Source organism: Cyrtonyx montezumae, unplaced genomic scaffold (genome assembly GCF_038088225.1).
Source record: "Cyrtonyx montezumae isolate F1298 unplaced genomic scaffold, pur_monq_1.0 scaffold_67, whole genome shotgun sequence".
Lineage (NCBI taxonomy): Eukaryota > Metazoa > Chordata > Aves > Galliformes > Odontophoridae > Cyrtonyx > Cyrtonyx montezumae.
In genome coordinates this window covers 162,956-182,106 of record NW_027072075.1, presented here as the reverse complement: position 1 = coordinate 182,106, position 19,151 = coordinate 162,956, and the positions used below count along the sequence as shown (strand labels likewise).

The 19,151-nt window shown below is 37.4% G+C and overlaps 1 protein-coding gene across 1 annotated transcript; it reads left to right on the top strand.

Annotated features, from left to right (window-relative positions):
- The first annotated feature begins 7,446 nt into the window (after window positions 1-7,446).
- Window positions 7,447-17,516, top strand: LOC136057485 (butyrophilin subfamily 2 member A1-like). Its single transcript, XM_065750209.1, has 11 exons — window positions 7,447-7,507; window positions 8,661-8,933; window positions 9,996-10,094; window positions 10,760-10,786; window positions 12,169-12,195; window positions 12,844-12,870; window positions 13,323-13,349; window positions 13,785-13,811; window positions 14,783-14,803; window positions 16,217-16,243; window positions 16,771-17,516. Exons 1-11 carry the CDS (start codon window positions 7,447-7,449, stop codon window positions 17,313-17,315), a joined length of 1,161 nt encoding a protein of 386 aa, XP_065606281.1. The 3' UTR covers window positions 17,316-17,516.
- The last annotated feature ends 1,635 nt before the right edge of the window (window positions 17,517-19,151 follow it).

The window sequence follows — 19,151 nt, the reverse complement described above, 5'->3', positions numbered from 1 at the left end:
ATATCTCCCTCTGCCTTTGGAAATGTTCTGACTCTTTTACTGTCCCTCCACATTTTTGGAGTGGAATCTGTTGCACCCTTTCTTAATGTCTTCTCAGGAATATTTGACAATCTGTTGAAACAAATTGCTGCAGCACTGAGCTACATTTGCACTATGAACAGGTTGGAAAGGAAAGAAGCACTGTGCTAGACATAGTATGAGACACATTTAGCTTGAATGCAAACATCTGAAGTGTGTGATACGAATAAACATATCTGATTTTAGTGCATAAGAACAGAGCATTGCTCAAGATCACACTGTGGATGGGTTAATTCAACCAATATGGAAGGCAGCACTCACTGTTCATAGATCAATGAATCCTTAGTGGATATACCAAGTAGAATCATTTGAGTAGGAAGGGACCTGTTAAGGTCATCTAGTGCAACTCACCTGCAGTGAACAGGGACATGTGCAGCTGAATCAGGCTGCTCAGGGCTCCATCCAGCCGGACCTTGAATGTCTCCAGGGATGGAGCAGATTCAGTAGTATTGGGCCAAACCTGAGGCCTTGCCAAGGTGTATCTGTCTGGATGTCCTAGGAAATAATGCTGTGTTTTTTTAATAATCTATATTTTGGCACATGGAAAGAGCTAGGTTTTCCTACAGCCTCTCTGGAGGCTTGGGGAAACACAAATCCCAGAATGATCTCTAAGCCGAGATCTGTAAAGATCTTTTTATTTCTTTGATTCCCCCAAAGTCTTTCTGTGGAGTTTAATGTTAAAATGTCTATAAAAGTTTATTTGTGAAGCTTTTGGCCAGTTTAGATGGGGTTTTGAGTAACCAGGTTTGGTGGGAAGTGTTCCTACCCATGGAAGAGAGTTAGAGGGAGATGGTCTTTAAGATCTCTTCCAACTCAAGCCACACTGTGTTCAGTTATTTTTAGGAAAACAGAGACTGCACCACACTCACAGGCAGTTCCTGTCCTGTGATACAACTTTTTGTGTGTGTGTGTGCAAAGACTAGATTGAACTTCTAAATCCATGTGATATAATATACAACTGATACTGCTTAATTAAAACTCAACACCTGGTTTGATCTGTATTAGGCTGGACCAACAGAGGTGCTATGTCTCATCTTCATCTCTCTTCCTAAACTCTTGTATTCACCGTTGCCTCAGGATCTGACAGTGCATACCATGTATGAAGAAATTTACTGTATTTGAAGAATTCCCTTTCTTGTGAAAGTGGAGTGGATATTCTACTAGCGCATAGACATACCAGTTGGTATTTATATTTGGTAGAGTAGAGTCAAGTTGTTTTGTTGTGTAACTTTGTGACTGAAAAAAACTTTTCTAACTCTCTTTTATAGTATCTTCCATCGTATTCAAAGGAGAGAACATCCCTTTCTTATAAAAACCTAGACACTTGACCTTACGGTGATATGGCACCACTGATTTTTATTGTCTATTCTATATGCAGACTTTTCTTTAATGGAATCTGTATGGAGATTCTTTGACAACTGCTCTCATCTACATGTACACAATCTCTTCTTGTGCTGGTGGTCTGCACTCCTTTGCTCCCACATGGGTGTACTGTCAAGGTTACTTAAGATCTCTTGATTCTCTCCTCTAAAACTTTAAGACAGACATATAACCTTCTCCGGATCCATGACTACTTGTAGCACTGCTCACAGTAATCTAAGCATTTAGAAACTTGTCCCCCTACTTCCCATTTTAGCTGCAAGTCTTAGCTCCATGGGGATCCCCAGCTTTTAGTACATGCATTAATTTTCATCAACATTTTTATCTTGAACAATAGCATCCATACCTTATCCCTATTCAAAACCCTACAGGCAATTCAGGTAACCCTAAACATTAGGGCTGCATTCTTAGCATTGCAGCTGAAACAGAAATCACACATTTTGGGGTTTGCTACAGCCCATTTTGGAGAGGAAAACTATGCTGGAAATACAGGATATGGACACCATACAGATGTTATTGCGGGGTAAACATAGTTCCTATGGGTATGTTGCGTATCAGTGGGCTTGTCTTTGTAGATATTTCCATTCTCGTTGCTGCAGATGCTGAGGTTCTTGCAGAGCCCTCTGGCACTCACATAAGCCAATGAGTAGGTATGACAAAGCCTGACCCTAAAGCTGTGCATTAAATCAGCAAAAGCCACAAAGAGGCTGAATTAATGCAAACAAAATGTCTTTCAGGGCAAGGTCAGCCTGGCCTCACCATGAGACAGGCAGTATAAGCTGAGCCCCAGCAGCCACCACTTCTGGAATTCCCAGTGATATGTGTTTCTTAGTCTCCTTGGAAACTGTCACTGAGATCTTGTGAATTCAGGTCACTAGCATATTTATTTATTTATTTATTTATTTTGTGTACTGTTCTCTGTGAAAAGTTGCTCATGGTTTTCCTAATTTCATTCTTTCCTAAATTCATCCTTTTCTTCATTCTCCTCTGCCACGGAGGGTAAATGCGGGAAGATGACCTCATGCAGAGGTTCTGACATCAAGGATATGTGTGTATGTGTATATACATATATACTGTGTATATGTTAATGCATATAGATACAAATAAACACGCATACAGAGCACATACAAAAAGCTTGAGCTACTGCTGTGTGCATATTAAAAAAAAGAAAAAAGTAGGAAAGTGTAGTGTGCGCCTTCACCTTTCCACCACAGTGAAGAATGGATTTTCCTTCACTATGATCATGTTCACCTGGTGCTACCTTAGACAAAAAACCTCAGTGCAGCTCCTCTAGAATAATCATGGTGTGAAAGCATGGAGGGGGAACGTGGAGTCTGGGTCAGTCCAACTCAACTTTAGCAGACAAAAATGGATAAATAAATAAATAATCCAAACTATTTGCAGAACCGTACTACATTCTACTATCCTTGCAGATACCAGCAGCAGTGTAGATACTGATTTCCTGGTTTTCCTGTTTTATCCAGCACTCATAGTGTTGTTCTCCCTTAACTTTTGGATCTGAGAATTTACAGCCACAGTTCAGCTTAGGCAGGCATCCTGTCCCTTCTTGTTGGTGTTTTCTCCATTTTGTAAATCAAAGCCACTGAATCAACCAACAATTTAATATCTTATAGACTGTGTTCATTTGATTTATCCAGCTGTTATATTTGTACACTGTAACACTGTAGTTCCAGGAGGTACAGACCAGGAAAAGGTCACAGCTTTTGTGATAATGTGCCAATTCAGGCCACAAGATCTGCAATATGACAAATAGCTACAACAGTTTGTTAGAGATACGACAATTATTTTCTAGTGCTCACATGACTTTCAGTTGGTGGAATTCAAATAGCTAAGCTGTAAGCAAATGGGAAAAGCATAAGAAAATCAATCAGCACTGTGTTTTCATTGGGGTCGAGGGATGACTGTGTAGTTCAATGCTGACCATATATGCGAGACCCAGAGAGATATGAAAATCAGAGCATAACCCCAGAGAAAAAAGAGATTATAGGATTTTCTTCTCAATATCACTTGTAAGTTTTATTTTTCCTGTAGCAATTGGATAATCATGGCTATAACTGATTATAATATTGTGATTACAGTAATATTTGTATTTTCAATTAACTATTAAAATTTGTATTAAACTACCAGTGAATTCCTGGCTCCATGTAAAAGCTGTGTTCCCCTTGTTTGCCTTTGGCAAACAAGAAAGCCAGAAAGCCAGAAAGCCAGAAAGTTTTTGCAAAACAGTACACAAGGATTTTGCAAATATTGTATTCATAGACTTCTATATATTAGGGTAACTGAAATTATCATTTTTCTTTTAGGCCTGAGAATGATCCACAGTATAATACATGACTGTATCTCCCTGAAATAATTAGAGATTCTTTAACCACTTTCAAATAACGTTTGTTGATGAGATACCCCACTAAGTCCTTGCCTTGCTGGTAGTGTCTTGTTGAGGATGCACACAAGGACATGTTTATCTTCCCCATCAACTATTCCCATCTCAACAATTTTCAGCTGTTTTCACTCCTCTTTTCTGCATCTCTGGCAATATGAGGCTCAAAAGGAGTGCATGAAGAAGTTAAAGTCCTATACTACAATTGCAAAAATAACTTTAAGATATTAATTTCTTTAAAATACTTTGCATTCAGAAAGTTATTTGATTAGTACATGATGCTTGAACCTTCATGTTAAAACAGCAGGTTCTAATGCATACACTTTTGTTTGACATCAGTCATTTCAGAGACTATATCCCTTACACAGTGTCTCGAAGAAAGTATGAGCTCTACAAACATCACAAGTTTGGGAAGGTGATGAAAGACATAGGAACTGATCAGTACTAGTTTTGACATAAATTGTTTGTTAATGACAACATTTTGCTGAATCTGTCTAGTTCGTGCCTGAGATAAAGCACCAACACAACTTTGCCAAGAATTAACAAAGACCCAATTCTTAAGACTTGTGTAAATTCTGCATCAATGATTGCGACTTTCTTCAGTTTCTTTTCAGAGCTATGCAATTCATTTGCCTTTTCAATTGTAAACATTTGTTGAGCAACATTTTCAGCCATGCTTTGATGACTGTCATCTTTCTTCTAAGTTCAGGTGCCATCTTTATTCAATAGCTGCTCTTTTGTAAAAGACGATATAGGTAAACTATTACGTGGACAAATATTATCATCTAAATATTTGGTTTTCTCTTCCACTTGCGGAAGTTACTTGTTGAACAAATAGCTCATTTAAAAGAAAAACAGAAAAAAATCCTAGTATAAGTTACTTCAATTGTTGCATGTAATTCTTATTTCATATGTATGATCTGTGATCTTTTTTCAACAGTTAGCTTAACTTCCTAAAGTACTAATACATCTTACTGTGCTCCTCTGCATGAAACACTTTCCCACTACTTCTGCTATTGAATTTGTTTCATATGCATACACCCTGCCAACATTCCCTTTAAAGAAATATACTCATCAGTTCTTTCTTTTGGAGTAGCTGTCTCTCTTACTGATTTGACTGAGGTACCTCTCTGCTACCTTAGGTTCTTGAGAATAGAACAGCATTGGTTTCATTTCAGGTACTCAAAAGAAGTAAATGTTTTCTTCATCACATCACATCACATTCTTATATCTAAATAAGAGAGATGGATTTGAAGGGTGGGCTATTCAATGGATATGGAATAGGTCAGATGGTTGTAGCCAAAGGGTTGTGGTCAAAAATTCTACATCCATGTGTGGGCTAGTGAGGAAAGGTGTCCACTAGAGGTTCATCCTAGGACTTGCACTCTTTAACATCTTTATTAATGATCTAGACAATGAGATGCAGTGCATCCTCAGCAAATTTGCTCATGATACCAAGATGAGTAGAGCAGCTTATAGAATAGAAGGAAGGGATGACACCCAGAGGGACCTGGACAAGCTTGAAAAGTGGGCACAAGACTCCATAATAAGGTTTAACAAGACCAAGTGCAGGTTGTTGCACTTGGATTAGGGCAATCCCAGATATGAGTACAGACTAGGAGAATAACTCATTGTGAGCAGCACTGCAAAGAAGGACTTGGGGTTCTGGTGGGTGAAAAGTGGGACATAAGCCAGCAGAGTGTGCTTGGAATTAATTTTTCACAACATTTTAGAAACCTTTTTTTTCTGAAGTCTTTATACGTCTCTTTGCTTCCTATAGAGCACTTGACCACAAACAATGTAAATTTCCTGTCACACCTATTTTTATTCTTGCCTTCTTTATACTGCACTGCAAAGGTTAATAACTAACCTTTGGAAATAAAAGCTTTATTTTTATGGTCGGGAAAACTGTGATTGGTAGAGTCCAAAGGTGCCAGAATCTTTCTGAGTGCTGCCGACAGATGTAAGAACCTGCATGTGGATTTCTGTAAGGTGTAGCTGCATTTGTGGAAATCTAAAGCAGTACTTTTGAAGTGCAGGTCTGTATTTCTCTTTGACATAATTGGTAGTTTATTTATTTGCTTCTGTAGGTAAGAGCTCTGAATATTTTCCCTGTCTCCTACTGCTCTTGTGTTGTATTGATTTGTGTTGGTTGGCAGATATTTCAGATGTTACCCTGAAAAATCTCTTGGGATTACATCTGGGAGCTGTTGAACGATGTTTTGTGGGTGTTTCTCTATGGCGAACTGTTTGAAAGGCACAGTAAAAACCTCAAACATACTTTATTGACAGTCTTTCTTGAAGACATGCTTCCTTTTTGAGTTAGTTCTGGACTCAAAATCAAGTTTAGCAGAGTGAAATCCACACTCATCAAGTGAGATGTGGGTGTACAGTCCCTTTGGTAAGACTCAGATGTGACTGACAGCATGAAATGGGAAAGGAACCCTTAATCCTCTCCACCATGTTGTCTTTCTTTGCTGTGAGGTATTACTTTCATTTTTGATGTTCATCCATCTCTTTGCCACTGCTTTTATCTGGTGCACTTTAGGGTTTTCATTGCTGTCCTTTCAATGACAGTGCCACAGGAAGGCTAGTCATGAGGGATGACCTGGTAGGCACTTTAACCTGTGTTGTTTATTTTCATTGTTTTGTTGATTTTTTTCCCAATATATTGTACTATTTCCTTTCCTGTTTCCTCCCAAGCATCTCACTTCCCGTGTTTCAATTAGATTGATAAATACAATAGGTAGATATGATATAAAAATATATGTATTAAATTCAATACAAAAAAAGAAGAGTGAAATGATATCATTGGTTGCCTTGACAACAGAGAAAGATGTTAAAATGGTGTGTGAACATTCAAAGGAGAGAAAAAAAATAATTTAATAAAACCAGTCAAAAATGTGTCAAACCTTCACATTATTTATGGTTTTAGGAATGGACTTACGTTTCTCTTCAAGAAGTGTAAAAAGTAGGACTCATATCATTTATCATTAGGTAGCTAAAAGTTAGGCTAGCTTGGTTTTCTGGTCTCCTTTTACAGTCAGTTAAGAAAAATAGTTACCTCTGGTTATAAAGATTTTTTCTGCTATAAAAGTGAATTTATAGCGTGTTGAACAAGTATTGGTTGTTTTAGTTATTATGAACAAGGGAAACTCTAAAAAATCATCAGGGGACTTTGGATGGGGCAGAACTTGAGAGGTTCCATTTCATATTTCAAACAAGAAAAGTTGAAGAAAATGCCAATAGTAATGTGTCTTTATTTCAGATTTTTTCTTTTTATATTATCTTTTGTTAGGGTTATTTATGGAATTCCATAGTAGAGTTGGCCTTTCAAACAAGAAGAGTGACTGGGTTTGGAATTTCAATGTCTTGAAATAATATATGTTCTATTTTCAAAAATAAAGGATTTAAGAGACTTTTCAGTGCCCATATCACATCTTTATATTTCTAAATATTGCAGATTTTATGTTCTGCTTTAACCAATATAGTCTTTGCTATCCAAAGAACCATCCCAAATCTCTCAGCTGTGTAGAAGCCCACATTCTTTATTTTTCCTTTAGACACTGACTTTTTTCTACCATACAGGTATGGAGCTGACAGCAGCTGTCTTCATCTTGGTGTTGGTATCTACACAGCAGCCCACTGCAGGTAATTTTGCTCTATAATGGATTAGTTTCACACTGTGCTGAATTCTTCTGTAGTTCTATAAATACACTGGATGACTCCCTCAACCCTTTTTCTCTCTAGAAGGTCCAATTTTAGATGATATCTTTAGATTTCAGGCAACACAGATGCATTTTCTGTGGGTATTTAAACTGAGCATCTTAGTGCTCAGTTGTATCTGAGTAGGTGATAGAAGACCGGCATTCTAATCTTAAACCCTAAATCAAACCCCAACCTGAACTGTAATTCTAAACCCAAAATCATAGCACTAATATTAACCCTATCTTAACTGTAACTGTGGCAGTTGTGCAGCAGTACATGAATCTGCTCATTTAAAAAGGGATAGCTTTTAAGGACTACTGTTTCAAATTCATTCATGATGAAAAAGAAAGAAAGAAATGGAGGTGATCATCCCCATGTACTCAGCTCTGGTGTGGCCGCACCTTGAGTACTGTGTTCACTTTTGGGCCCCTCACTACAAGAAAGACATTGAGGCCCTGGAGCGTGTTCAGAGAAGGGCAACAAAACTGGGGAGGGGTCTGGAGCACAATGAGGAGCGGCTGAGGGAGCTGGGATTGTTTAGTCTGGAGAAGAGGAGGCTCAGAGGAGACCTTAGTGCACTCTACCACTTCCTGAAGGAAGGTTGTGGTGAGGAGGGGGTGGGCCTCTTCTCCCTGATAAATAATGACAAGATGAGAGGGAATGGCCAGAAGTTGCACTGGGGAAGATTTAGATGAGACCTGAGGAAACATTTTTTCTCTGAAAGAGTGGTCAGGCACTGGGATGGCCTGCCTAGGGAGGTGGTTGAGGCACCATCCCTAGCACTGTTCAAGAAGTGTTTAGATGAGGTGCTAAGGGATTGGATTTAGTAGTTCAGTGGGTAGGGATAGTGATAGGAGGATGGTTGGACTAGATGATCTTGTAGGTCCTTTCTAACCTAATGAACCTATGAACCTATGATCTTTTGTTTAATTCTTGAACTTGCCCTAGACAGTCTGGATAATCGGAGCTGTGGTAGTACTAATGTTATATGATAAGGGCTGCAGCTTCAATGGATAAAGTGTTGATAGGACTTTGTAAACACAAAACTTCTCAAAGAATCCCTTTAAAATCAACAGTTTATCGATCTCCTCTATAGGTGTTGGCCATGATCCATTGATCATTGTGGAGGATTATGAGGATGGTGGTATTCGGCTCAAATGTATATCTCAAAGGTTGTTTTCTGAAGCTCATCTGTTGTGGACAGACAGTAAAGGAGATAATATCACTGGAACTCCTCTCTCTGCTGACACCAGCACTTCCAGTGTTAGCAGCTCCATCATCCTCAAAGCAGGATCTGGAAACTCTATGTCCTGCAAAATTATAGATAAACTGCTGAAAACATCAACAGAATCTTCAGTTGTCATTGCCGGTGAGTATGAGCCTCCAGCTTGCATTGAGCTAATGCATATAGACCATATTTTCCCAGGAACACATAACAGTAAAGAGTTTTCTTCTTTAATTATTTTTTATCTGTTGATTGGTTCAGTTTTTTGCTGCTGTTATTTTTGTATTTTGTTTTCCTCTGAGCAGCCATTCCTCATGCGACAAACAGTAAAAATGTGAATAAAGAAAACACAAAGATATCCTTCCTTTGGTATGATGCTGCCTGGGGAACATCAACTCCTATTGTCAGATGGTGCATATTCTCATTTTCAGGAATGGGGAAGGCTACTATTCCACTTCTCTCTGTTTCCCTCTCTTCCACTTCTTTTTCTATTGCTATAATACTCGATGTTGTGGTTTAGACAAACCTCTGATGACACAGTAAAATAGCTCAGGGATATAAAAGACCTGGTGAACTGCTCTTGTAGGTGTCTGTGAATGGAACTTAGATCCAAATTCATTTTGTGTCACTTTAGACATATAAACAAATTTCTTTCGTTTGTTTGTTTTTTACATCCGATGGAGTCCAACAGTCTTCTCCAGAAGTGATTCAGAGCTTAGAACATGAAATTATAATGGTAAATTAGTTGTTGTTGACAGAGATGACTAATTTATTTGGAACATGGCTAACCTTATTATTAATCATTATTTCTAGTACTAATAGCAGCAGTAGTATTTATTAATATTCACTATTTTATTCTGTGCTTCCCAGTAAAATAAAATACAACATATTGTTACAGAAATACTATGTATTACACATACAACAGGTTTTGCACAAGCAGTTACCAACTCACTGTATCTTTAGCCTTGTTAAATCTTATATAAAGAGCCTGACAGTACAACTTCGAGATGCCATCAAGTGAAACCATGAACACATCTTGTTCTGGATCCTGATACACTCAAGGATGTTTACAGGCTTATGTTGACGGTTTGCCTTGTTGAAAATGGCCTCTGGAGTACTGAAATCAGGCATCAAAGATGAACAGAGGGTATGTCAACTGCTGGTTCTGCAAGAAAAATGAGAATTGATCTCCTAAATAATTTGCAGATGCCTTCTTTCCTTCCACCTCTCCTTGGCTGGCAGCTTTTGTTGTGATCCTGCTCCTCAGCATATTCCTGGTCCTTGCTGCCATTTATAAAATCAGAGGTAAGTTCTACTCATAATGCCAAATGCAATCTGGTTGAGAAAAGTTGCCACCATATTCATAGTTATATGGGAACTGTGCAGGGTTATGAGAAATCACACCTGAGACTTTTCAGCCTTGACTATTCGCTGAATTTCTACTTACATAGTATTTCCTTTTTTAAGCAACTGTTAACTACTCCAAAATATTAGAGTATAAACATATACAATCACATTTTACAAGTTAAATCAACACATTACTGTAGTGAAATAATGACATCAACTTAATCTCATTATTGAAATAAAACAGCTCTTGGAAATACCTGAAGTATGTTACTGTTCCCGAGAATATCCACTGGTTCCATTTATTTGTAAGCTATTTTACTGCTTTATGTGCTAATTCCTAAGACAGTTCTGCCACACAATCAGCTCTCAAAGAAGTGTACTAAGTCTGATGCTTTTCTTTCAACATCACTAATTTGATTCATTAAAGTATGCAAAATTTCTTGTAATTTTAATGGAAAGTACTATAAACCAAGATATTTTAAAAATAAATTTCTTTACCCAACAGTATACATGACCACTATAGAGTATCAAAGATTTCATATGAAACCCTACAAGTAAACAAGGAAGAAAGTTGGATAACATTTTCTTTCTCCTTCTCTACCCCATTTCACTCTCTTTCTCAGATAACAATAAGGAAATAACTCGTGCACGTAAGTAATATTTATCGTAAACACTTTAATAGAGTCTGCAGTATGAATATAGTTAACAAGTGTTATAAACAACAGGGCTAACTAGTATTCCTAAAGCTATTTAATGAAAGCTTTCTAAAGACTGGAATTTAGGTTTGGCCAATCTATCTACTGTCTGCCAGAAGCAGTTAAATTCTTTCTGTTATGCATCACCCTGCATTCGTAGCCTTGGCAGACTTCCTTATTGTGAACAACCATCTATCTAGAAGCTTTCTACTTCCAGAAAAATGAGTTTTTTACTATTTCCCTCTCTGTCACGTCCAGGTTCTTTGAAGTAGAATATTTTCAACGAAAAAAAATGTGTTTCATGTGAACACAAGTCATTCCAAAGGAGAAGAGAAAATTATATGAGTTGTTTTGGACAATTACATCTTTCTCACCGATAATGATGGAAATCAGGATGCAGTTCAGAGCAGGAACCATGCTTATCCTTCTGAGCTGTACTGGGGAAAATATTTACTATATAATGACTACAGGAACAGTAAAGATAGATTAAGCTTCCTGATCTGAAAGCAGGCACTGTGAATTCTGAACAATCCAAACATTCATAATGCTAGGCAGTATGTTTTGTTGTTGTTTCTTTTTTCTGTTGTTTTGGGTCATTTTTTGTTTGTTTGGTTTAAGAATAAGAACCTGATGATTTGGATGAACTCTTTCATCAGTTTCTGAGCTGTTTCAGTGTTCAACATGAGTTTTTTTTTAGGACTTCTGACTTACAGAAGAAATGAAGAATAAATCCAGTGTCTGCTAATGATATGTCTAATGCTAAGTGTAAATAGAAGAAAATATTTATCTGCCATACTTGAAGGGTTGGACTGCTACTCAGAAGCCAAACTTAGTAATTTGCTTACAAACATGAATGTTTTAGATACATAAAATTGGGAGTTAACCTACTGAAATTAGAAATTCTATCCAGACATAGCTGGAAAGTTTTTCATCAACTTTCATGGAATCAAAGAGATTGGAAGGACCTCTGGAGTTCATCAGCAGAGAAAACATGTCAGATTTGATGTCAGATTTGCTGTGCTTGACATCTACTGCTTTGTTTCAAACACTGCATGAAGCAAGCTTAACTTGGGAAAACAATTTCTGTTTCAACCAGTGACTGCAATGGTTCAAACTGTGCCTATGAAGAAATAATTTAGTTTTGAAGTCTTTTCCCTAGCAAATCCAACCAATGGTTTATGTACATATCTATATAAATGTACATGCAAATACATTCATGCAAATATCCACACAAATTATTGTGTTTAATCAATCCTGTGTAGTCTTTAAAACTGAAGAATTATTGTGTGAAGAATTATTACATTTTAGGATTTAAGCATATTTCTCTTTGTTCACAGAAAATGCACAAAATCAAATTCAACATGGTAAGTCTGACAGCGTTTTTTTGTTGGTTTGTTTGTTTGTTCTGTTTTTTTCCTATTGATTTCCCTCAAATATATAATTCTTCGGGAACAGCTGAAAGTTGAGCTCAGGAAATATTTGTAGCTGTACTGTTTTTGCAAAATAAAATGTAAAAAGTCATTAAGTTGCATTTTATATTATTCGTGTAAAGATAAATTCCTTAGACCATCTGGTTTCACACGTATTTTTGGTCATTATTTGAGCTTGAAAATTGCTCTGTCAGTGAATTCGTAAAATTTAATGTGTTCTGAATTTGGAATTATGGTTCATGATTAGTTTCAGTTTACAAGAAGAACAAGATCTAAGCTCCAGAGCCTCAAAAAACACTCAAATATTTATATATTTTTTATATGTATATATACATATATATAGTTTTCTATATACATATAGAATATATGCATGTATATATAAATATATATATATATAAAAATATATAGTTTCCTAATCTCTTTTTGGAAAATCTAGGAGCTTCATTACTGGTCAGGACTACATTGTACAAATATAAAGCCAGAGTATTTCTTTGAACCTGGACAGCAAGTTCGCTGGGTATACAAAATATGTCAGAGAAGGACAATAATTAGTGTTTTAATATTTAATCAAATCTTTTTCAGATATAAATGAACTCACACAGAAACTAGGTAAGAGTATATTTCAATTTCTATTTGTTATGCTGCTTTTGAAGTTTGTTAGTTAGAAGTACACTTTCTTAATTAAGAAGGGGTCATGAGAGAGTGACCATACTGAAAATGTCCTTCTAATCCATATTTTAAATTAACTGAAGATAGTAATAGCAATTAATATTAATGCCACCTGGTTTTAGCCAATGTATTTTGTATATCTAATCTAAGTTAATCGTCTAGACTCCTTCTACAGTAAACTGATAAAGATGAGTGCCTCTAGCAGACAATTTACCCTATTAATTTTGATGACATACTTATGCACCTTAAATGTTCTTCTGAACTTAATATGAGGTCTCATTTCCTCAAATGAAAACACTCTTCAGTGCTGAATTTCTCAGTCAGATTTTTGTGAATTTTGTCTTGAAAAATAAATTTCACTGTTATTTCTTCTTTGTTTCTTTACTCTTCAGAAGAGCAAAAGAAGAAATTTCGGAAGGGTAAATTAACGATTTTTTTCTACTTTTCATTTGGTATCACATGTTATTCTAACAAAACAGTGGTGTTTTATGCAATTTCGAATAACAGAATTGGAAAATGCTCTTAGAATTTATAACTTGCAAAGGTTATATGTGCAAACACCAACCCTCTATCTATCTATCTATCTATCTATCTATCTATCTATCTATCTATCTATCTATCTATCTATCTATCTCTATCTATCTATCTATCTATCTAACTAACTAACTAACTAAAGATAGATATCTGTATGTAACTAAATATAAATATCTATTTAGACGTTCCATACATACAGAGTACTCCCATACATAAAGTGTTCTATAATTATAATATTCTACAATTCTGTGAGTGCAGCATAATTCACCTTTTATAGTCTGTCTAAATTTTCACGGGTTTTTAATTTTGTTTCTTTGTAGAAAATGAGGATACAGAGAAAATAATTGGTAAGGATAATATTAACTTTGAAAAGTCCTTAACAATAATTTAAGTTTTGTGTGATCAGAAATACTATTTTAGAATTGACTAGTCATGCATTTTGAGATCATTCAAAGATTGGAGGCTCATCACAGCACTCCCATCACTTTCTTTTTCACACTTTGAAGCTTAGGTGTCCCTAAAAAAAGAGTTTACCAGACCTTCTTCTCTGGAATGTCTGTTTCCATAGTAAGGAAGTATCATTTAAGGAAACAATTAAAGGTTCATTTTTTTTTTCTGTAGCTGAGAGAAGATTATTTATCTTTCTACTAACTAATTTAAATTTTTGGGAAAGAAGAATAATATATATCCACATACACATATTTATATGCAATTTGAGTCTTGGATATGCAGAACTTCAGTTTGTTGTGGTGTGGAAGCATATCCACAGCTCCTGTAAATCCTTGCAAGCAATTCAGTTCACCTAACTAGTTGGACATCAAGGCCTTCCTCCTCACAATTGGTCAAACCAAGTGCAAGGTCTTGCACGTGGGTTGAGGCAACCTCCACAATCAATATAAGCTACAATATTTTACAATTATTACAATTATTATTACAATATACACAATCAATGTAAGGAGGGAGCACAGTCCTGTTGAAAAGGACATGAGGGTACAGGTGGATGGCAGCTGGATGTGAATCAGTACTGCCTTCTTGCTGCCATGAAAGCCAACTGTAGCCTGGGCTGCATCAAAAGAAGCATGGCCAGCAGGGTGAGGGAGGTGATCCTGCCTCTCTGTTTTGTGCTGTCAGACTTCACCTGGAGTACTGTGTCTAGATGTGGTGTCCCCCATAAAGGAGAGAATTGGACCTGTCAGACTGTCCAGAGGAATGGCCAGTCGTACTTAAATAATATAGTACTGGAAATACTAATATTAGCAGAGATTCTACAGAGATCCTTGCCATATATAACTATAACATAACTTTCTCTGTTTTTCAGAAAATGTCCGGAATGAACTAAGTGAGTTGAAAGTAGAAAATTAACTTTATCAATTTTTAAAATATTATCAACGTTTTTTAAATCAAAATGGAGCACTGGAACAGGTTGCCTGGAGAAGTTGTGGAGTCTCCCCTTCTTGGAGATGTTTGAAAGTCATCTGTCTCCCGCAGAATTCTCTTGGAGAAGCTTCAGCCCATGGTTTGGAAAGATACACTCTTCAATGGGTGAAGAACTGTCTGGTCTGGGCTCAGAGAGTGGTGGTGAATGGAGATAAATCTCCGGCAGCCGGTTACAAGGGGTCCTTCCCAGGGCTCGGTATTGGGACCTATCCTGTTTAATATATTGATGACCTGCATGAGGGCATTGAGTGTGCCCTGAGTAAGTTTTCAGATGACACCCAGTGGCAGGAAGTGTCCAATTGCCTGGGAGTAGCGAGGCCCTGTAGAGGGATCTGGACAGGCTAATTGCTTGGCTGAGGCCAACAGGATGAAGTTCATCAAGACCAAGGGTCAGGTCCTGCACTAGGGCCACAACAACCCCAAGCAGCACTACAGGCCTGGGGCAGAGTGGCTGGAAGACTGCATAGAGGAAATGGATGTGGGAATATTGATTGATACTCAGCTGAACATGAGCTAGCCATGTGCTCAGGTGGCCAAGAAGGCCAATGACATCCTGGCTTGTATCAGAAATAGTGCAGCCAGCAAGAACAGGAGGTGATTGTCCTTCTGTACTCAGCCCTAGTGAGGCCTCATCTTGAGTTCTGTGTTCAGTTTTGGGTCCTTCTCTTACAGAAAAGATGCTGAGGTCCTGGAGAGTATCCAGAGAAGGGCAACAAAGCTGTGAGGGGTCTGGAGCACAAGTCTTATGAGGAGTGTCTGAGGGAGCTGTGATTGTTTAGTCTGGAGAAGAGGTGAGGTGATTGTATCACTCTTTACCACTCCCTGAAAGGAGGCTGTAGTGACATGGTGAGGTCTCTTCTCCAATGTAACTAGCAATAGGACTAGAATGAATGGCCTCAAGTTGCACCAGGGGAGATTTGGGTTTGACATTAGGAAATACTTCTTCAAGAATGCAGTCAGGAATTGGAACAGGCTGCTCACAGAGTGGGGGGTTTCACCAACCCTGGAGGTGTTCCAGAAATATTTAGATGTTGCACTGAGGGACATGATTTAGTGAGAAATATTAGTGATAGGGAGATGGTTGGACTGGATGATTTTAGCGATCTTTTCCAACCTTGGTGATTCTATGATTCTATGGCATGGGCAATTTGCTCTGGCTGAGCAGTAGGGTTGTACAGATGGACCCAGTGGTCCCATCCAACCTCAAACATTCTGTGCTTCTTTAAAATCTACGCCCCTGTAACACTATACAGCTCCAAAATCAGGTACATTAACATTACAGTAATTTAAATTAATCATTTTTTTTTTCTTGCAGGATTCAGGAAAGCTCGTAGCAATGCAGGTAAGCCAAGACTTACCTGCTATTAGCCTGATGTTCTACTATGCACATGCAAGTATCTATCATTCATGCCACAAAAAAAAAATAATAATAACAAAAAAATCACAGGACGTAATAATTTCCAATAAGTTGAAACAGGCACACAGTGTTTTGTAGGCATCTCCCATTTACGCAGTTCTCAAAATCATGATTTGAAGTGGATCATTTTTGTTCCAACTAAGACCATTCTAAATGTTATGTGGTTTCCAGTGATTCAGCTTTGTGTTCTATTCAAAAAGCAAACTGATAAGTCAATGTAAGTACAGATGGTTTGATTAAGCCGCGATGAAGCCAAAGAGAAGGCATGTCCTGATGCAGATTGTTTTTCCTACTGAGTTTTTGTCCCAGAAAACTATGGTACATTCCTGATGCATACATTTACTTATTTATTTTATCATTTATCCTCTGTATTCTCTTCCTCTTAATTTTTTGTTTATTTTCCTGAAAATCCGAAATAATTATTTTTTTGCTTCATTTTTTTCTTTTTCAAGTTAGTATCACTCTGGATCAGAAATGCAAACACCCCAACCTCTCCATTCACGAGGAGAAAAATAGGGTGAAGTCCTCAAACAAGGAAGAGACTGACCTCAAAGCAATAGTGGTAGCTACTGAAGGTTTTTCAAATAATAAACATTACTGGGAAGTGGAGGTGAAGGACCACTCACAGTGGGAGCTGGGTGTGGTGAGTGAGAAGGTTAGGAATATGATTATGAACGACAAGCAGAATTTTCTCCCAGTGAATGATTTATTCAGTCTACAGTATTCACAGGGAAAATACACCTTAACTGGTGGGGAAGTTGTAAACAGTTGTGAACAGTGCAGTGTGGTGGGCGTTCTCCTGGATACGGTAAACGCTGAGCTTTCTTTCTATGATGTTGAAAAAAAGTGCCCTCTTGGGTCTGTCTACTTTGACATTTTGGGGAATCTGTATCCATTCTTCAGTCCGGACTCAAGTGGCAAGTGGTTGGGGGTACGTCCTGTAAAACCTATTGCCCTCCTCCACAGAGTAAGAAGTGAGAAGGAGTTTAATGAATGAGCAATGTGGTGAATGATAGAGGATGCAAAAACGCAGAGGAAGAAAAAATGTATTTTCATCTTAAAAAGCCATGGTTAAATAAGAAATAGTCCCTGCAATAGTTCAGAGGGAGTCATCATGCTGTAAGAGTTTATTTTGTAAAAAGTGAAACCTATGAAACATTGCAATTGTATTTTATTCTGCCTGGATTAAGAACAAATAAACAAACGAACAAATAAAACCACACACAAAAAAGCCTAAGTGCTATCATTTATTTCAGCATTTGTAGTATTTACTCTGTATTCATTTTTATCTCCCAAACTCAGTTATAGTCAGTTATAAACAACAGCAGTATTCAGCTGACTGAATGTGGAAGCTTAATGCCTTTTGAGGTCACATGTATGCACCTAGAATTAAATGCCCTAATTTGTACCTTCAGTTCAAAGAGAGACTAAGGCAATATCAAAAAAGCTAGCTAAATCCTAACACTTTCACTCAGTTTAAAACTCTCCTAAATAAAACTTGTTTGAATAACTGGAAGAACTCTCAGGATACTGAGTTAGTACCATGAAACACATCCAGGTACAATATGGGCCAACCACTCCAATGAGCTCAATGTCTTGATAAAATGTCCAACTGAGAAGTGAAAGACATGAAAATAAAGGGAGGGGAACAGCTGGTGAGTGTGGAGTGGGCTCTGTTTTCCTGAAAATGACCAAACATAGAATGGCTTGGGTTGGAAGAGATCTTAAAAATCATCTACATAGGTCACTCTGAAAGTAATGCCCCCTATTTATTTCAATGGAAACTATAACAGCTACAAAAAACACAATAACGCTGTTTGATAGAGCAAATTCTCAGCTACAAAAATCTATGTTTTAACATAGATAACATCATTAGCTTTCCGTTTTTGACAACAACAAAAAAGAGTCTTTATGCTGCATTTATAAAAATCTTCACCAGTGGAGGTGATCCACTGCTTCACAGCTGCTATGAAGGTGTTGCTGAAATGTAGCACCTACTGCCTCACTGTGCTCACATCCACCATTTGGTATCCATGAATATTCATCAAATGTTGATAAACAACAAAGGGTGCAATTTTTTTCTGCATGGAGGAATTCAATTATGTACCTTTGCTTCATGAGCGCTTCTATGTCAAATGCCATTTTGTCAGAATGACCCTCTGTTGCCACCTGTCACACAGCATCAAAATTTAATGGAATATTGGCAGGAATGTTCTACTTCTGCCATCCTATGAACATCTGCCTCTGATATTGACGGTCAACATAATAAATAGAAGGCATTACTTTTGGAGAAACCATCTTAGTTCTAGCATCCACTGACTGGTGAAAAGCAATGAATTCAATCAACTACTCCAGCAGTAAACTTACTCCAAAATTCTTCAAGATAAAACCTGAATCAGACTAGTTCCCATGGGCAGAAAACAACGTTGTTAACTGGATGGTCTTATTTTTTGTATGAAGAAAATAGTGCTGAGAGATGGAAAACCTTGAAATTATTTATGAGATGAATTATTAAGACTCCTTGACACTGAAATGGGAGAAACAGTAATTCATCCAGAAGGGTAGTTCAAATGTAAATCCAGATCTCTATAGGAATGAGATGATTACTCCATCATTAGAGTTGGTAGAGTTAATGGACATGGTAAGAGACCACCACAAAACAAACAGACAGACACAAAAAAAATGAAACTGCAGGTGTCTGGTGGGCAGAACCTCATTGGAGAAGTGCAACCCGGTGATCTACTCCAAAGTTGTGACCACAAAGCAATCATATTTAACACTGCAGTTGACAAAGCAAGTCAGGTAAGTTCAGCACACAGATAATCAATGTGAA

Excerpts from the sequence above, each read along its gene's own strand:
- LOC136057485 (XM_065750209.1), top strand. The coding sequence starts at position 7,447 with ATGGAGCTGACAGCAGCTGTCTTCATCTTGGTGTTGGTATCTACACAG. Across the intron at positions 13,350-13,784 it reads AAAGAAGAAATTTCGGAAGG|AAAATGAGGATACAGAGAAA; the intron begins GTAAATTAACGA and ends GTTTCTTTGTAG. Across the intron at positions 13,812-14,782 it reads GGATACAGAGAAAATAATTG|AAAATGTCCGGAATGAACTA; the intron begins GTAAGGATAATA and ends TCTGTTTTTCAG.